Below are 20,747 nucleotides of genomic sequence, written 5' to 3' on the forward strand. Positions count from 1 at the left end.
CCTTAACAACCTGCCGACTGCCATGCATGTTCTGTAAACTCCTACTTGCTTGTCCACCCTACCTTCTGGTGTCAGATATAAAATGAGATGCAAACCTAGACCCAGAGCCAACGCACTTCAGGAGCTGTCCTGGCCTTGTCCACCAGTGTCATCTCTTCTCTTCCACTCTCACTGGAATCAGAGTGCTTATTCCAGAAAGATTCTTGCAACAATAGCATTTATGGAGCAGAAGCTGTTGTGTTTTTTAAAAGATCATATCCACATTACTACAAGCCAATTTTACTTAAATCAGGACTGTCCAACAAAAATATGTTGTTTTTAACAAATTTTCAGTTGTTTGATTTTACCAATAAAGACTCAGGAGCCAGGTGCTGGGGTGAGAGCCTGCTAGCTCAGTTAGGCAGGGAAAGCACCCAGCTGGCCTTCCTCCTCCACTGGTGTTCCCTAAGCCCTCTCCTTCTTCCCTGCCATCTCCAACCACCCCCTTAAACTAAATGTCCTCCCTTCTACTTCCTGTGCGTCTCTCTATCTGTCCTCTTGATTCCTTCTTACTCTTTATGGTTTTTTCTTAATTATCCTATGTTCACCTTCTGCCAACTGGTTGCTTGCTCCTCCTCTTGACCTATGGTTGACTTTATTTAATCCTGTTTACAGTATTAAAACAGAAAGCTCTTGGATTAAAGATGTGTGCTAAGGCTGAGCCACACCACAACAAGAAAAAGATTTTTCCCGTAAATAATGCTATCTCGGGGTTCACAGTGTGACCAAATATCCTGTAACAAAAATATTCTGTTAGTATTCATGATTTAATTCTGGTGTATGAATTAAATATGCTACACATTAAAAGCCATGAGAAATTTGTTATGTAATGTATAGGGCAGTGGCAATTACTCATTAGTAGCCTTTTAAGACAAACGGTTAGGTCTGCCCTTTCTCCCTTTCTTAGTGAGGGTTACTATTGCTATGATGAAACACGATGAACAAAAACAAGATGGAGAGAAAAGGGTTTATTTGGCTTACATCATCAAAGGAAGTCAGGACAGGAACTCAAACAATGCAGGAGCCTAGGGGCAGGAGCTGATGCAGAGGCCATGGAGGGGTGTAGCTTACTGGCTTGTTCCCCAGAGCTTGTCTGAACCCAGGGGTGGCCCCACCCACAATGGGCTGGGCCCTCCCCCATCAACTGCTAATTAAAATACCCTACAAGCCCAGCAGTGGTGATGCAAGCCTTTAATCCCAGCACTCTGGAGGCAGAGGCCAGCATGGTCTACAGAGTGAGTTCCAGTACAGCCAGGGCTACACAGAGAAACCCTGTCTCTAAAAACCAAAAAGAAAAAAAAAAAGAAAGAAAGAAAAAAAATGAAAACACAGGCTTTTCTATAGCCCAGTCATATAAAGGCATTTTATTAATTGAGGCTCTCTCTTCTTCAGTGAATCTAGCTTGTGTCAAGTTGACATAAAACTAGCCAGCACACTCTTGTTGATTCTGAAGAAAATCACTTTGTTCCACAGATAAACTTTTTGGGTTTCTCCAAATCCTCCATCAGTATCCTTTCCTCAGGCAATACCTTGTTGGCACTAGATGGCCTGACCCATCTTCTTCCCAAGCAGCTCATGGAGATTTGTTCCAGTCCTATTCTTGCATTCCTTTTCCACAGTATAGCCCTGGACACACTTCTGAACAAAAATCTTCTTGCAGTTCTCAACCTCATCCATTTTTAATTTGCTCCCTGCTGGTCAACACTACCAACATTATGACCTGAAGCCACAGATGTCCCACTCTCTCAAGTATTTTCTTTCTCCTTCCTTCCTCCCTCCCTCCCTCCCTCTCTCTCTCTTTCTCTCCCTCCCTCCCTCTCTCTCTCTCTCTCTCTCTCTCTCTCTCTCTCTCTCTCTCCCTCCCTTTTCCCTCCCTCCCTCCCTCCTTCCCTCCCTCCCTCCCTCCCTCCCTCCCTTTTTTGATTTGTGTTGGGTTGGTTTGGTTTGGTTTGAGTTGTTGTTTGTTTTTTGAGACAGAGTCTCTCTCTATAAGCCCTGGATTTCCTGAAACTCACTATGTAGTTCAGGCTGTCTTAGAACTCAAAGAAATCCAACTGCCTCTGCCTCTGGAGTGCTGGGATTAAAGACATGTGCCACCACACCCAACTATGAGAGTATTTTCTTTATATCAAATGTCCAGTAATTATTCAGATTTCTCCAGTTGTCTAAAAAAATTTCTTTATAGTTTATTTATGTAAATCAGAATCCAAATATGGTATATGGTTAACGGTTAAGTGAATGTAAGACTATGTTCTTTTTTTCCTTGAATATTGTATTTAGTGTGAAATCAGATGTAATTTTGATCTCTTAAGGAAAAATAATAGTAGCAAGTATTAAAATGTTGAAAACAACTCCACTCTGCTTTCTTTTTACAATTTTGGGACTGTAAAGATGATTTCACATCAAGAAAACCATACAAAGTGGAAAATTTCTGCTGACTCTCAAAAGACTTCTGTTCAACAACTAAACGAACAACTAGAGAAAGCAAAACTTGAATTAGAAGAAGCTCAGGATACTGTAAGCAATTTGCATCAACAAGTTCAAGACAGAAATGAAGTCATTGAAGCTGCAAATGAAGCATTACTTATTAAAGTAAGTAAACATATGAAAGAAATGAAATAATATTTGTGAAATAAATGATTTATTTTTCTTGTTCCCATTTATAGAGGTCTACATGATCAATTATTGACTTGAAACAAAGTACATCTTGTTTAGAAGACAAATACAAGATACTATTACGATATACATGATATTACCACAAAATAATTTATATATGTTTAAATATAAATGATTCCATTTATAACATTTAGTATAGTAGGTTTTATATCTGATGTGCCTTAAAAAAAAGTTGAAGCATTTTGCAAAATCAGTTCAATAAAATTCCTTTGAAAATTGTAAGTAAAAATATAAGAATATATTCAGAACTTTTTAAAAACTGTGTTTAAATATAGATGCTTTTAAAATAGCTTAGGCTGTCTGTTCATCTGTTTTGATTATGGCAATTTGTGTGGAGTTTGAAATTAACATTATGGATGCTTAAATATTCATTGAAGCCCTTTACAAAAGAAAAATAGAGTGGTAGCAAAATAGAAGTTATTGAAAAAGATATAAAATCATCTAATACTTTATATATATATATATATTTCTAGTTTTGTACTTAGCTGAGTAACTCATCCTTCTTTTATAATACAGTTTATATTTATAGTACTAGGTACATATGATAGACATAATCTAAAATTATATGTAGGACCTGACAATACAGCTTAGTGGCAGAGTCTCTGCTTACCATGAAGGATGCTCTGGATTCAGTCTTCTGCATTAATAGAATGTTTAGGCTAAACACTGTGTATGCATACGTTTGTTAAGAATGAACACACTGACCAGACAGTGGTGGTGCATACCTTTAATCCCAGCACTCAGGAGGCAGGCAGGTGAATCTTATGAGTTCAAGGCCAGCCAACTATACAGATCGAGTTCCAGAACAGCCCAGGCTACACAGAGAAACCCTGTCTTGAAAAACAAACAGACAGACAGAAAAAGGAATGAGCATAGTATTAGTGCTTTTACTAACATGAAGTTCCTACTGCTGTGGGTTGCAGCTCAGTGACAGAACACTTGACCGGCATGTATGAGGTCCTAGGTTGAACCCCTCCCTGGTCAAGGCACTTTTTTTTTCTCAAGTGTTCTGGGAGTTTATAAAATTTACACAAAATTACAGATCTTTGTTGTAAAAAAAAAAAGAAAAACCATCCTTCAGAAATTAAAATATTTGGGGCTGGAGAGATGGCTCAGCAATTAAGATCACTGGCTTCTCTTTCAGAGGTCCTGAGTTCAATTCCCAGCATCCACATGGTGGCTCATAACCATCTGTAATGGGATCATGTGCCCTCTTCTGGTGTACAGGCATACATACATATATATGGCATAAAGGCAGAACAATGTATATATAATAAATAAACCTTTTTTTAAATCAAAATATTCTATATTGTATCCCTAGTTACAGTAATTATTTTGCTTATTCACCAGAGATTGTCCATGAGAACAGTACAATTTGATTACTTGTGGCAATCATTCACATTTTAAGTTTGGCTATTTATGAAATTGCCAAAATATTGATTAAATGATAGCATTTTATATATATATATGTCTACAGAGTGTGTTCCACGACAGCCAGGGCTACACAGAGAAACACTGTCTTGAAAAACAAACAAAAAAATTATTGTTACCTTTTGTGTATGAGTGTTTTGCCTGCATATCTGTATGTGCACCATGTGCATGTAGTGCTCACAGAGTCCTGAAGACGGAAACAGATTCCCTAGAACTGGAGTTATGAATTGTTGTTAGCCTTCATGTGGGTACTACAAACCAAAGCCAGTTTCTCTGCAAGAACAGCAAGTGTTCTTATCTGCTGAACCATCTTTCCAGCCAGATAAATAGTAGCAGTTCTTAAATAAGCCATGGATAGCCCTCCTCCTCCATAGCACTTTTGATATCAGGCAGATATTTTAACAGAAGAGAGGAGGGGGAAGCAAATGAAGCTATACTACCTAACCCTCTTTTTGTTTGTATTTGTTTTAGGATATTGTGAAGTTGTGTAAAATAGCACTAGCTTTCTACTTGAGAAATACAGTTTCTGCTTATCATTTATTCCTTCCCTGTGGCACTTGACATTTTAATTGTCTTAAACTTTTTGATGTACATCCTCTGGCCCCTTACACACTGCCAGAGGAGAAGGTGTTTGTTTGAGATTCATTCCACTTGCAGTGTCTCCTGGGATCCCCGCAGCTTACATATATGGCTGGGAAATGGACTTGAGAAAACGGGCTTGAATTGGATCATAACCTGTGAGATCCCATCATGAGTCATTGGGATTTGTGTTCCATGTAAGGCAATCTTTCCTGTTGTAAATCTTCCTTTTTTATGTACATAGATTTTGAGAAATATGAATAAACATGAAGTTTTTTAAAAAAAAATAAGCCATGGATAAAGAAATCTTAGGAGGTGTATTGTGATTAATTAATGTAGCTAATGTAGAGTGATACGTTTTAAAACAGAATTTCTTTCGCTGTTGACACACCTCTCAAAGTCAACCTTAGCTAGCTCTAATGTCTTAACTAACGAGAACAAAAAGAATAAAGACTAATAATCTAAGAGCTTAGAAGATGTAACGCAGCAATTAGAAGTAGGTGTAAGTAGTTCTGGGAATGCAGCTCAGTCAGTAGAGTGTTTGTCTAGCATGCACAAAGCCCTGATTTCAATCCGGAGCACTGCATAAAACCAGATAAACTAGTATATACCTGTAATCTCAGCACTTGGAAGGTGGAGACATGAGGCTCAGGAATTCAAGGTCATGGTTGGTGGCTACATAGTGAGTTTAAAGCTAACATCTCAAAGACTAAAAACAAACAAAAGCAAAAATCCCAGTAGCTGCAGAGTAGAAAGCAGTTCCATTGAGAATTGTAGCTGGAGTTTTCCTGCCTGGCCCACAGTCAGGATAAATCTCTCTCACCTGCCAGTCCCACAGCCGCTCAGACCCGACCAAGTAAACACAGAGACTTATACTGGTTACAAACTGTATGGCCGTGGCAGGCTTCTTGCTAACTGTTCTTACAGCTTAAATTAATCCATTTCCATTAATCTATACCTTGCCACATGGCTCGTGGCTTACCAGCATCTTCACATGCTGTTTCTCATCATGGCGGCTGGCAGTGTCTCTCTGACTCAGCCTTCCACTTCCCAGCTTTATTCTCCTCCTTGTCCCGCCTACACTTCCTGCCTAGCCAATGGCCAATCAGTGTTTTATTTATTGACTAATTAGCAACACATTTGCCATACAAACATCCCACAGCAGAGAATATCAGGCAGTGACAGAGAACAAAATTAGAAGTGAGGGAAATTACTCACTTTGAGGCAACTTGATTTTTCCAGTCCAATTCTTATAGTGCTTGAATTAGTATTCTAGTATTTGAGGGCAACTGGAACAAGTACAAAGCTAAGATAATTTTCTTAGGGCCCTAAAGGTATAAGTATATTATAGCATACCATAATGTTTACACTGTGACATTTGATCCTAAGAAAAAGTTTAATTATGCTTAATGTTATTCTGCATAGTGCATTTCATTGTGAACAGTTATCCTTATCAGTTATCCAAAAAGAAGAGGAAAATACGTGTAAATAAGAGACTACTTTACTTATATTATTTCTCTTACAAAAATGAAATTACAACCAGATATAATGGTGCATGTCTATAATCCCATCATACTAAGGGTTGAGGAGGAGAGTCAAACCAAAGTTTGAGGCCAGATTGGGTTAGGTACCATAACACACACACACACACACACACACACACACACACACACACACTGTCTCTCTTCCAAAAAAAAAAAAATCTTTGTTTTTAAGTCTTATGGGTTTTTAGTGTTTATCTTAGTTTTTTTTTTCTAAAATCTAGTTTAGGAAAGCTTTCTTGTAATAGGAACATAAACACATATTAACTGTGGTAGTTTGAATGAGGATGGCCCCCTTAGGTTCATATTTAAATACTTGGTCCCCAGTTTATGGAACTGTTTGGGAAGGATTAGAGAGTGTGGCCCTGGTGGAGGTGTATCACTGGTGGTGGCTTTGAGGTTTCAAAATCCCAGGCCATTCCCAGTTCGATTTTTCTCTCTGCCTGCTACTTGTTGATCAGGATGTACACTTTCAGCAGTATGTCTATCTGCTGCCGTGCTCTCCACCATAATTGTCATAGACTCACCCTCTGAAACTGTAAGCTCCAATTAAATGCTTTCTTCTATAAATTGCCTTGGTCATGGGATTTTGCCGCAGCAGAACAAAGGTAAATAAAGCAGAAGATGATGCCAGAGAGTGTGCTGTTGCTGTGACAGGTCTAAAGATGCTGTTTTTAATTTTTGTTTGTTTTCGAGGAATGTTGAAGACTTTGGGACTTTGAACTAGAAAAGTAGTTGAACATTATAAGCAGAGTTTAATGGACCACCCTAGTATGAACTTGAAAGACAGTAGTGCTGAGTGCAATGTGGACTGTGGAGGTCCAGCTTAAGAGATTTCAAGGGAAAACAATATTAGCAATTGGACTAGTGTCTTAGTTACGGTTTCTATTGCTGTGAAGATATACTACAACCATGGCAACTCTTATAAAAGAAAACATTTCATTGGGGTTAGCTTACTGTTCACATGTTAGTTCATTAACATAAAGGCAGCATGCAGGCAGACATGGTGCTGGAGAAGGAGCTGAGAGTTCTACATCTTGATCTGCAGGCAGCAGAAGCAGCTGTGTGCCATACTGGGCATAGCTTGAGCATAGGTGACCTCAAAGCCTGCCCCCACAGTCACACATTTCCTCCAACAAAGCCACACCTCCTCATAGTGCCATTCCTCATGAGTGATGGTTATGATAAACGGCGCTGGTTACCAGCAGAAAAGTCACGGGCCATGGCAGAACCCAGTGGTACTTTTTAGAGCTTTATTAGGAGGGAAAAGGGGGAAGAAAGAGGGGAGCCAGGCCTAGGGGGAGGGAGCAGAGCAGAGAGAGAACACACAGAGAGAGGGCACCTGCTGATGATGTAAGACGCAAGACCCCAAGCTGCGCATGTACAGGATCCTAACAATAAGGGCCATTTTCTTTCAAACCACCACAGCTAGAGACAATTCTTGTGATATTTTGGCAAAGGATGTGGCTCTTTTTTACCCTTCTTTTAAAAACCTACCTGGAGCTAAATTGAAGAGTCTGGGACTAATTTTGTTGGCAGAGATTTCAAGATAGTCAAATGTTGACTCTGTCATGTGGCTATTAGTGATCACTCTCATGCAGATCTACAATGACAAGAACAAGTGGGGCAATAAATAAAATGTAATTTGAGAAGAAGAGCAGGAAATTTAATGTTGGAACCAAAGTTTGTACTGAAAGAATCATGAAGTGAAATAAAGGGAGTGGTACCCTGAGGTGAGACCCCCACCCAGCTAACCCTGCAACTTATGAAAAGGGCTAAGGAATTATCTGTTCCAAAAAAGCAATAACAAATCAAAGCTTATACAAATATAAGGAGGGAGCCAGGTTACCTCCCAAGCAAGCAGTCAAACTTGACAGCTTGAGCCACATGGTTCTGGCTTTAGAGTCATGAAGAATACAGGAATAAAGGGGTTAAGGAAAGCCTCTGTGGTTAAGGAAAGTCTCAGAGGCTAGGCATGTGGCAGGGGAGTCCTTGCATGGAGGCTGGGAAAGGCCATTGCTTAAAGCTGTGAAAGTGAAGCCTGGATTGTGTTGGATACCAAGATGTTGGAGATAATAGAGCAGTAGGATAATTGTCAGGGAGAGCTGTTGACAGAGAGTTGAACCAGCCCACAAGAGGGAATCCTGTTGCACTCAGCAAAGTTGGAAGAGTAGAACCATCTAAGCCTTTTGATAGGATTTGGAGTTTGCCCTGTTGAGTTAGTCTTCCTTTGGTCCAATACGTCCTCACTGTGCCCTCATTCCTTCCTTTTGGAATGGTTATGTATATTCTATGTCATTGTATGTTAGAAATATAATTTGTTTTTTGATTTTATAGGAAATGCAGTTAAGAGATTGCCTTTAGTTTCAGAAGAGACTTTCAACTTTGAAACAGTGTTGAGATTGTGGAAGACTGTGAGGACTTTGAAGTTGGACTTTTGCATTATGATAAGGCCACAAGCCTTTGGGGGCCAGAAAGTGCAATGTAGTGGTTTAAATGAGAATGGATGCCATAGGCTCATATGTTTGAATACTTGGTCCCTAGTTGGTGGAATTATTTGGAAAGGATTAGGCGATGTGGCCATTTTGAAGGAAATATGTCAGTGGAGTTGGGCTCTGAGGTTTCAAAAGTCCTCACCATTCCCTGTTAGCTCTCTTTCTTTGCCTCATGCTTGTGGATGAGATGTAAGCTCTCAACTACTACTTCAATACTGTACCTACCTGCCCGCTGTTAGACTCCCCACCATGATGGTGATGGACTCACCCTTTGAAATTTAAGCCCCCATTGAATGCTTTCTTCTATAATTGCCTTGTCACAGCGTTAGAAAAGTGACTAAGACAATAACCAATATGTATTTACTTCCCATTAGAAATTCTATAAATAGTCCTAAAAGTAGTTAGATTTTTTTAAAAAAAGTTCACCTCTATACTTTCACAGATAAACTTATAAGTGTAAGATTGAAATCTTTAACATTAAAATGATCTGTAGCTTGAGTTTCCTGCCTGGCCCACAGTCAGGACAAGTCTCTCTCACCTGCCAGTCCCACAGCCACTCAGACCCGACCAAGTAAACACAGAGACTTATATTGGTTACAAACTGTATGTAGCAGGCTTCTTGCTAACTGTTCTTACAGCTTAAATTAATCCATTTCTATTAATCTATACCTTGCCACATGGCTTGTGGCTTACCGGCATCTTCACATGCTGTTTCTCATCGTGGCGGCTGGCAGTGTCTCTCTGACTCAGCCTTCCATTCCCAGCTTTATTCTCCTCCTTGTCCTGCCTACACTTCCTGCCTAGCCAATGGCCAATCAGTGTTTTATTTATTGACTAATTAGCAACACATTTGCCATACAGAACATCCCACAGCAATGATCTCTATGGAAAATCTAGTTTTCATGAAATTCTTGGAAGCAATTTTCAAATGAAAATACATAATCTCAAAATGCAGCTATCTTTAGTAGTAGAAGGTTTGAAAAACACTTGTAAAATTCTCAAGAACTTCTATTTTAAAAGTTTCCATACTGAGACAAAAACTTACAAAGATGACTTCTAAACAGAAATATATTGAGCTTGTACTATGTACCAATTTCTCTACAGGAATCAGAATTAACCAGATTGCAAGCCAAAATTTCTGGACATGAAAAGACAGAAGACCTCAAGTTTCTACCAGCTTCCTTTACAACTCTAACAGAAATTATGCCTGATATTCAAGATCCAAAGTTTGCCAAACATTCTCAGATATCATTTTTCAAATGCAGAAAACTACGTCGCTCTGTTAGTGCCACTGACCTTAGTTTCAAGAGTCATACCAATGAAGATCTCTCTGAAGAATTGCTACAGGACTTAAAGAAAATGCAATTAGAACAGCCTTTGGCATTAGAAGGTGGTCATAAAGACCTAGCTTTCAAGCATTCAGATTCATTTAAACCTCTCCCATATAACCTGGAAGATGATAGTTCTGAGAGTAATGACTTCAGTACTCTTAGTGGAATGCTGAGATATATAAACAAAGAAGTGAGACTGTTAAAAAAGTCTTCTCTGAAAACAGCTACTGGTTTAATTCAGGTATGTATTTCACACATTACCATATAAAGTAGTCATTCCTAAAGTATTTTGCTTAAAGTGTTCAAGAAATTGAAGATTCTAGGATGGGAAATGTAATTCAGTTGGTAGGGTATCTGCCTAATGTGCCTGAAGTCCTGGGTTCACTTTCCAGCTCTGCATACACTGAGCATATACACCTTTATAGGATTATTATATAGTATTATATAATATTATACATTATTATTATAGGATTATTCCTAGCACCTGGGAGATACTAGGATCAGAAGTTTAAGGTTGTCCTAGGTTACTGAGTAAGATCCAGGCCATCCTGAGCTGACTGAGATACTGTCTCAAAACAAACAAAAAACGAACAACAAACCAACCAACCAAAAACAACATGGGAGGCAGAAGCAAGGTGTATCTCTGAGTTCTAGGCCAGCCAGGACTATGTCGTGAGAGCCCAGTCTGAGGAAGACAGAGAGAGATAGGAGAGAGAAATTGAGATTGAAGATTCAATACAGTTAACTGAAAAATAAGCCCTTTATGAAATAGAAGAAAAAAATAAGAGTCCGTAATAGTTTGCAAGAGGAGATTATAGAGAAGTAGAGGAGTTGGTGTTATGTGAAAAATGCCGGGACACAGTGAGAAGGAAGACAGGTTATGTGGATATAAAAACAAACAAGGGGCAGAAGGTCTGTGGTGGGAGAGAAATTTCTTTACTGATTATCTCTTTGTGAAGTAACAAACAAGTTTATTATCCAAGTCAGGGTAAGGTGATGGAAGTTTCTTGTTTTTGTTTTTTTGTTTGTTTTTTGGTTTGTTTTTTTTTTCACTATCTTACTAGGCAGCCCTTGCTGGCCTCCAACTAACAGAAATCCATCTACTTCTGCCTCTTAAATGCTGAGATTAAAGGCATGCACCATCACTCCAGACAAAGGTATTGGAGGTTTAAGAGCAGGAAAACTAGCAAGCCTTTCGTCCCAAGAGGGAAGTAGAGGCAGGTAGATCTCTGTGAGTTCAAGGTCAGCCTGGTCTACAGAAGAAGTTCCAGGACAGCCAGGGCTACAAGGAGAAATCCTGTCTCCCCCCTCCCCTCCACCCCCAAAGAGGAAAACTATATGAAGTAGTAGTTAACTTACAGAGTAGAAAAGTACACATTCACCACAATACCTGGAAGTCTAGTAGACTTACTAGCCGGATAGCCTTGTAAAATAAGATCAGCTGCTATCAACTTCCCCTATTGTATCTTAGAAAGAGGGTATCTTTTTTCTCATTATAAGGACAACCAAAAAGTACTCTTAAAAGTGTTCTCAGAGGGACAGTTCTACTTCTTTTTTGAACCTCTCCTCTATTCTAATGGTAATGAGTGCTACAGATACATAAGACTGGTTTTGGCAAAAATAGAACCAAATTTTTTTTTTTGTTTTGTGGTTTTTTTTTTTTTTTTTTTGAGACTGAGTTTCTTTGTGTAGCCCTGGCTGTCCTAGAACTCTCTCTGTACATCAGGATGGCCTTGAACTCAGAGATCCGCCTGCCTCTGCCTCCTGAGTGCTATGATTAAAGGCGTGTACCATCACCAGCCAGCATAGAACCTATTTTATACAGGATAAATTTGACCCCAAAATGACAAATTTGTAATCATAACTTATAGTATTTACTATATGCAAGGAACTATTCTAAATTTTTTATATAAACTCAATCCCTGAAACAACCCTGTGATACATACTATTCTATTAGTAATAATAACTAATAGTGCTTAGTATTTTTTCTATTGTAGTAATATTATTATCCCCATTATATCAATGAAAAACCCGAGTCCCTGCTCTTAACTACTATGCTATATTGTAAACATTCAGATTGTTCATAGACTTCATGTTCTGGGTAGCCAAGTTTGTTTCACAGCACCTATGTCAGGCAGCTCCAACTTCAGGGAATCTGACGGCCTTCTGCCTCTGCAGGCACTGCACTCACATGCAGTAACCCACATACAGACACATACTTGCACAGGTAATTATAACTAAAGCAACAACAAAACAAAAAAACTCTCCTATTCTGGCTGGGCATGGTTACACAATCTCATAATCCCATTAGTTGAGCAGACCGAAGCAAGAAGAACACAAATTGGAAGCTAGCTTGAGCTACTCTGCCAGCAAAAAAAACAAATTTAAAACAAAAACAAAAGAAAAAACAAGCTTTCCATTATAATTTTGTTTTGGACTAGAGTAAAGCAAATTTATTAAGAACTCTAGTAGGAACTTATAAAATATTACTTATATCCATCCTATTTCCAAAAAGGGCAGTAAATAGTTCACAAAATGTGATTATGAGAAATGACAAAATCAGCCTAAAGAAAAACCAAGATAGGAAAAATGATGAAGCAAGAGACTAAGGAAATATATAGGGACATGACAATGTTTTCCAATTCAAGGTATGATAAGATTTGACCTGTTTTTTTAAAAAACTCTCTTAAGTCTTCCTCTGTCTTTCTTTTCTATGCTGTATTGCTTTACCTGCAAACATTGCTCTCTTTTTGCTTCTTTTTTCCATATTCATATAACCAGTTTGCTCTCCTTTACTGTGTATGTTAGTCTAAACCATAATGAGATGTTGATGTCTGTATATTACTTTTTTATTTTATCTTTGATTATGTGTGTATATGTCTTCATATAGGATCTCCTGTAGGTGGGGTTACAGGCATTTGTGACATGGGTGCTGGGAATCAAACCTGGGTCTCCTAAAATAGCAAGGGCTCCTCTCACTGCTGAGCCATCTCTCCAGTCCCTGCATCTAATTTTTATGTCCCCTAGTTGGAGTGTAAAACCTGGTTTAACTGTATGCTCCTATATTAGCATTACCAGAATTACTTGCTTTTTTTATAACCATGTTATATATTATTGACATTTTCTGATTTTTTTTTCAATTGGTTAACATTTCCCACTTTATCTTTAAATTATGCACTTGAATGTTATGGTAGATTTTAATGCTATATCAATATCATTTTAATTTCATAATATTACTCTATTTTGCATTCTAGGGAGGAAAATTGTAATTAAAAGAAGATGTCTATGTCATGAAAAATGGAATTGTTGGTACTGTGCTGTTTATTATATGTAGTGCATATTTCATAGAAGCTGTTATTTTATTGTTTTTGAATAAATTTTATTTTAATATTTTAAAGAAACCTTTCTAAAATATAATTATATTTTTAGTGAAAATTAATTAATTTATTATTTTTTGGTGGAAATTGCTGGTTTCCTTGTCTTGTCTTTTACGTAAAGATAATGGCTAAAATACCTAATAAGTAAATTTAGCATTTGTATTTTTAGTCATGCTACCATATTATCTGCTATCTTGTAATATTTACTTTTAAATTAGGAATATGAATTTATAAGTCATTCTATGATAAGTTTTTAAGATTTGTTGGGTGTTCGATGTTTACCAGAAACTTTATATTTAATCATCAAAACAGCCCTATGAAGCAGATATGTTCCTATTTCTGTTTTTAAGTAGAATTATTTAACATGGTAGAATTATATGTTCTCAAGAATGTTAATCATTGCAAGTATTTAGAGTTAGTTTTGTGTTAGTGATTCCATTTATACATGGTTAGCACTAAGAATTAAACATTGAAGTCGTTATAATATTAGTCACCCTGTGGGTGCTGGGTGTCAAACCCAGATTCTCTGGAAGAAGAGCGTATATTTGAAAGTTTACAATACCCAGTATGAGCATTACAGAGTGATGATAATTGGCAATGACAGAAAGATTAGTTCTCCTAAAGACAGTTGAATAGCAAATATTGATTCTGTAGAAAAAAAAATGATAGGATAAATATGAAAAGAAGATATAGGATGTGGAGAGCATTAAAGTTAAGAGAAGGGGTGTAGAAAAAGTATTTAGAGTTATAGCTGAAAATACCTCAAATTTAATGAAAATAGATTAGAACCTGTAGACCTAAATTCAGTAAAGCCTAAGTAGGACAAATTAACACACACAGTCTCACTTAGTCATATAGCAGTGAAATTCTGAAAACCAAAAATATAAATATCTTAAAAGCAGATTTCAAAAGTCTTATTTAGGAAGATAGCAATCCAAAAGAAGGCTGATTTCTAACTATTAATTATAAACAATTTGACTCCCCCACCCCTTTGACAGAGTCTTATTATGTTTTATTATGTATCCCTGGCTGGCCTGGGACTTCCCATGTAGACCAGGTTGGACTTGAACTCACAGAAATTCACCTGCCACTCCTATAGAGTGCTAGGATTAAAAGCATGTTCCACTATGCCCAGCAATTTGACATATTTTAAATATTAAAAACACTAATATGCTGACAGTAAATAGAATTTTTATTTTAAAATATCATATCAAACAGTAGACATAAGAAAACTTCAGTGCTATATTAATATCAGACAAAGTGGGCATCAAAATGAAGATATACTCTTAAATGTATATACCTCAAATGCCAGACTTCAAACTAATAGAATTAAAAGAAAGAAAAAGAAAGAAAGGAGGGAGAGAAAGAAGGAGTCCACACTCATAGTAGGAAGTCTTATCTTCTGCTTTTTAGTAATTGAAAGAATAAAAGAACAAAAATGTGAGTAAATATATAGCAAATTTGAACAGCAACTTGACTTAACATTTAAAGAACACTTACTCTAACTGGAGAATGCACACTTGAGTACAACAGCAAATTCTGAGAAATCAAGTGTTGGGCTATAATTTGAATCATAATAATATTTTAAAATTTGGAATCATCTTACAATGATTTATTTTGAGACAAGGACTCAAACTATTGCCTAGGCTGCTCTGGGACTCACTCTACAAACCACCAGGCTGGCCTTGAACTTATGACAGTCCTTCTGCCTCAGCCCTCAAATAGTGAGATTACAGACATATACCACTATGCTTGGCTATTTGATTTTCTTTTGAGATTTTATGTGTATGAGTGTTTGCCTGAATGTATGTCTGTACCACATGCATGCATGTGGTGGAGGCCAGAATCAGATAGATTCCCTGGGACTAGAGTTAATAGATGATTGTGAGCTGCCATGTGGGTACTGGGGAATTGAACCCAGGCTCTCTGGAAGAGCAGCCACTCAACTATTTCTCAGCCACTTAATTGATTCTCTCCTTTTCTTCTCTCCCTCCCTGCCTCCTTCCTTCCTTCCTTCTTTCCTTTATGGTACAGGAAACCAAACCCAGAGCCTCATACATGCTAAGCAAGTACCTTGTAATAATGAATTACAAGGTACTGAACTCATTCCGTGTTGAATGTCTTTAACAAATACTCAGGGGCCGGGGGAAGCATCAGTATTCACATCATATTATATTTAAAAACTAGGTCAAGGGCTGGGGAGGTGGCTCAGAAGTATGAGGACTTAACTATAAGTCCCCAGCACTTAATATCAACTGGACATGTTGTACAAATGTTATAATCTCAGCATATCTATAGGGAGGTAGTTGGCATAAATGAGAGAATTCTTGGAAGTTCATAGATTAGCTAGCCTAATATATGTAGCAAAAAAACAACAGAGACCCTGTCTCAAAACAGATTGAAGGCAAGGACCAACAGCTACACCCAAGATTTTGTCCTCAGACTTCCATGCACCCACATTCTCTTACATATATACACACATGCAGCAGGGTCCTAATTAGTCTTTTAATAAAGAGCCAGAGTCAGTTATTGAGGGTGAAAGCTGAAAGATCAGAGGAGCAGAGCAGCAGCCACTTCTTACCTCTATGAATCCGCAGACTGAATGGGGCTGTATCATGTCTTTAACCACCTTATATTCCTGTCCTCACCTCCTGATTGTGCTGGGATTAACGGTGTGTGCCACCACTACCCAGCTCTTTCTCTTTTACATTCAATCTTATGTAGCCTGGGGTGGCCTTGTGTGGTGATACTTTTGTTTGTGCTCTAACAAATAAAGCTTGCCTGGAGATCAGAGTGTGGAGCTAGCCACTCAGAGGCTGGGCAGTGGTGGCACACACCTTTAATCCCAGCACTTGGTGTCTCATGCCTTTGATCCCAGTACTTGGGAGGCACACGCCTTTAATCTCAGCACTTGGGAGGAGGAAACATGAAGTGGTATGGCTGGGCAGAGAGAGGAAGTGATAAGGCGGGGTGGAGACCAGAACTCAGCCCTTTCAGTCTGAGGATTCCTAGAGGTAGGAAGTCTTTCTAGTGGCTGGCTGCCCTGCTCCTCTGATCTTTCAGCATTTACCCTGATATCTGACTTTGTATTTTCATTATTAAGACCAGTTAGAATTCACACTACATTTGGTGCCCAATGAGGGGTGCCATTTGCAAACAGAGGCTTTTCTGTCCCGCCTAGTCCCACAGCTGCTTTTAAAATAATCACTCAGAGCTGGGAGCTAGTGGCACACGCCTTTAATCCCAGCACTTGGGAGGCAGAGGCAGGTGGATCTCTGTGAGTTCGAGGCCAGCCTGGGCTACAGAGTAAGTTCCAGGAAAGACGCAAAGGTACACGGAGAAACCCTGTCTTGGAAAAAAAAAAATCACCCAGAGGCTTAATATTAATTACAAACTGTTTGGCCTATGGCTCAGGCTTAATACTTAATACTAACTAGCTCTTACAACTTAAATTAACCCATTTTGATTCATCTGTGTTTTGCCATGTGTCTCATGGCCTTAACTGTATCCTAATACATCTTGCTCCTTCAGTGGCTGGCTGGCATCTGCCAGACTCCACCCTTCTTTTTCCTGTATCTCTGCTTGAATTTCATGCCTGGCTCTATTCTGTCTTGCTATAGGCCAAAGCAACTTCTTTATTAACGAATGGTAATAAACATATCCCACATCAGCCTTGAACTCCTGATCTTCCTGCTTCCTCCTCCAAGTGCTGGGATTAAAGGTGTGTGCCACTACCTCCCAGCTCTGAGTGATTATTTTAACAATCACTGCTGCCTGGCATCTATCATTAACTAGTGGCTAGCTCTGTCCTCTGATCTCTAGGCAAGCTTTGTCAGAACAGAAACATAATATCATACAACACACACACACACCACACAGTCATTGTACACCTGTGCACACAGGCACACCACACTAGGTCAGGATGGATCATGGACATTAATATAAACATTAAAACCATAAAGCTTCTAGAAGAGATAGAATAACTTCATGACCTTGTGTTGGGCAAATTTCACAGAACCCAGAAAGTTCTAATTATGAAAGAAAAAGCTAGCCGGGCGCACGCCTTTAATCCCAGCACTTGGGAGGCAGAGGCAGGCAGATCTTTGTGAGTTTGAGGCCAGCCTGGTCTACAGAGTGAGATCCAGGAAAGGCACAAAGCTACACAGAGAAACTCTGTCTCGAAAAAAACAAAAAACAAAACAAAACAAAAAGTTAATGAGCTGTACTTTATCAATATTCATAACTGTTTATCATTTCCCACCATTAAGAAAATGAAAAAGGCAAATGGCAAAATGAATGCTATCAGTATATATAACATAGGAGTTGCTTTTAAAAATTAAGAATTCTCTATAACTCAATACAAGACAATTATCCCCCAAAAAAGACAAACATCCAAATTTAAAATAGGCATAAACACTTGAATAGACATGCTTCTGCAAAGTATGTATGAATGACTATGTGCCCTAGTAAAAATTCTCAACATCTTTGGTCCCTAGAGAAATGAAAATTTTGAAAATTAAAAGCAGGGCTGGAGAAATAGCTCAGCCATTAAGACCTCTTGTTTCTTTTGCAGAGGACCCAAGTTCATTTTCCAGCACCCACATGGAGGCTCCCAAATGCCTGTATTTCCAGTTTAAGGATTCCAATACCCTCTTCTGGTCTTGGAGGACACATTTTACCTACATATACTCAGACACACATAAAATAAAGTAAAATCTTAAAGAATTAAAAGCACATGTGATATAAGATAATACTAAAAGGCAAGCCTGAAAGACCTGGAGTATCTAGAACCACTTAAAAATCTGTTGACTTCTTTTAATATTGTACATGGTCTACTCAATAATGTAGATGTAACCAACCGTCTTATTAAATAAGAAACACAGAGCCGATTCAGAGAAGAAAGCCAAGAGGTCAGAACTAAGAGCCTTACCCTTCCTGCTTCAGCTATCCTGCTTTAGCCAAGAGAGCTCTCCGAAAAAGAGGCCTACTTCCTGTGTGTATGTCTTTAAATAGTCTAGATGTTCTGCCTTCTCATTGGTTGTAAACTAAACACGTGACTGCCTTGTCATTGCCTGTATGTACCGCCCTCCAGGTCCTTAAAGGCGTGCGCCACCACCGCCACGCACTTGCTATGGCTCTATAACTCTGACCCCCAGGCAACTTTATTTATTAACATACAATTAAAATCACATTTCAGTACAAGTAAAATACCACCACATTATATCATTCTTTGTATTTAACCAGAGAAAGGAAAACATATATCCACCAAAAATCTTGTACATTCTTGTTCATACCTTCTCCATCTAAGCCAAAAAATGGAAACAAATTCAGATATTATTGGTACTTGATATTTAAGCAACTAACTACTGTAAATAAGAGTAAACTTTTATACTTGATAATAGCATGTATAAATCTCAAATTATACTGAAAGAAAAAACTATATGTAAAGTAAACCATACATTATTTCATTGGTAGAGATATAAAAAATAGACAAAACATTTATGATATTAAAAACTCCGAATAGTATTGCTACTGGTTGAGAATTGAATAGGAAGAATTTGAAGTAAACTTTTTAGGTTCGCAGAAATGTTCTGTTCCTTGATTAATTTGTTGGCTACACAGCTTAAGTATTTGTCAGGATTCTTTGATTTTCTTAAATACATAAATTTCATTTTTCATTAATTCTACTTCAATTAAAAGTTTTATACATTTAAAAATACAAAGTAGCCTTAGAAATTACACAGATAGGGATTTAATCGGGTTTCTTACTTATGTTACATGACCTTGCTTCTGGTTATGTTTTATAATGAAGCTTCGGTTTCTTTAGATGTAAAAGAAAATCAATATCTACTTTAGATTTATCTGGTGAGGACTAAAGTGACACATGTGAAATACTAGTATGCTAGTACTATAGAGCAAGGTCTTAATAGACATTACATGTTATCACTGAGGCAGTGTAATCCTGTGTCACGAGTAGGAGTTCTGGAACCAGATTAATTCTTACCAGTTTGGAGTCTGGCTCTGCCGTTAAGTTTCTATGTCACTTTTGATAAGTTACATAATTCTTCTGTGCTTCTCTACCCCACAACTATATAATATAATGATGGTACCTACCTAAATAGTTGTTATGAGTATTAAGTAAATCATTATAACAGTGGCTTTCAACCTGTAGGTCGCAAATCCTTTGGGGATTGAATGACCTTTTCACAGGTCGCCTAAGACCATTGGAAAACACAAGTATTTACATTATGATTCATAACAGTAGCAAAATTACAGTTATAAAATAGCAATGAAAATAATTTTATGGCTGGGGGTCACCACAACATGAGGAACTGTATTAAAAGGTCACAGCATTAGGAAAGTTGAGAGCCACTGACTTAGAATAATAGCTGACATTTAATAAATAATAGGAAATCTCCCCCCCCCTTTTTTTCCTTTTACTGTTACTCTAAGATTTCTTGTTCTTTAGTTATGTGAAGAAACTACTGATCTTATCAACTGCCCTGGTTTTTCTCCCCTTTAATACTGAAACTGTTGCTTTTTGGTAAAGAAAACATTAGGTATGTTAGCATGCACCCGTAATCCCATTATTGAAGAGCTTAGGCAAAAAGATAATGAGTTCTAGACCAGCCCAGGCTACACAGTGAAACCGTTTCAGAAAAAAAAAAAAAAAAGTAAGTAAATAATGTGAGTAAATAAGAGCATTACAACCACACTATGTAAAGACTACTAACAACTCACTAAAATCAGTTCTCCACTCTTTTTCATAATTTTTAGCTGGGCCAATCATCAGGTTTTACATTTCTCTGCTCCTCCATTAAATTCTTGCCATCAGAACAAGAACAGAAATGATATTACCACTTCAGGCCAGGGCATCTGAATGTTAATTGCCTGTACTAAACTCCAACCTTAAAGATACAGAAAACATCATAGATGGCAAACAAAAGGAACCTGGGTGCCCAAGTGACCTAGAGCATTCTTGGATAGCTACATCAGTGAGAAATAAATTTCTGTTTTCTTAAAGCCACTGAATCTTGAGGATCTCTTTAAAATAGTATAACCTCACCTTAACATAAGCATTATTCATTGTTACCTTAAAGTTCTATTGGTCCGCATATCTTACAGCTCTGCAAACCTAAGGCTGTTTTGACACTCCCTCACAGATACATACATATTTTGCAGATGACTAAGTTTCCTGCTTTAAAGAGAGAAGGACAACTAAAGAAGAGAACTCCCATGGTTTCCTGACCCAGTAATTATAAACATAATATGAATTCA

General features: G+C 37.9%; 1 protein-coding gene across 6 annotated transcripts in view; it reads left to right on the top strand.

Moving 5' to 3' along the window:
* Positions 1 to 20,747, top strand: part of Ccdc18 (coiled-coil domain containing 18) — a 128,279-nt gene extending 107,532 nt beyond the window's left edge. For 3 of the 6 annotated variants that reach the window (XM_059274932.1, XM_059274935.1, XM_059274934.1), the window contains exons 28-30: positions 2,431 to 2,631; positions 9,866 to 10,333; positions 13,347 to 13,509. In XM_059274932.1, the coding sequence (XP_059130915.1) occupies positions 2,431 to 2,631; positions 9,866 to 10,333; positions 13,347 to 13,361 (684 nt within the window). In that variant the 3' untranslated portion in view covers positions 13,362 to 13,509. Of the gene's footprint in view, positions 1 to 2,430; positions 2,632 to 9,865; positions 10,334 to 12,607; positions 12,741 to 13,346; positions 13,510 to 20,651 lie in introns of those variants that run through there. The other 3 variants (XR_009381674.1, XR_009381673.1, XM_059274933.1) reach the window with 3 other exon arrangements.

The sequence above is a fragment of the Peromyscus eremicus genome, chromosome 10 (genome assembly GCF_949786415.1).
Source record: "Peromyscus eremicus chromosome 10, PerEre_H2_v1, whole genome shotgun sequence".
NCBI lineage: Eukaryota > Metazoa > Chordata > Mammalia > Rodentia > Cricetidae > Peromyscus > Peromyscus eremicus.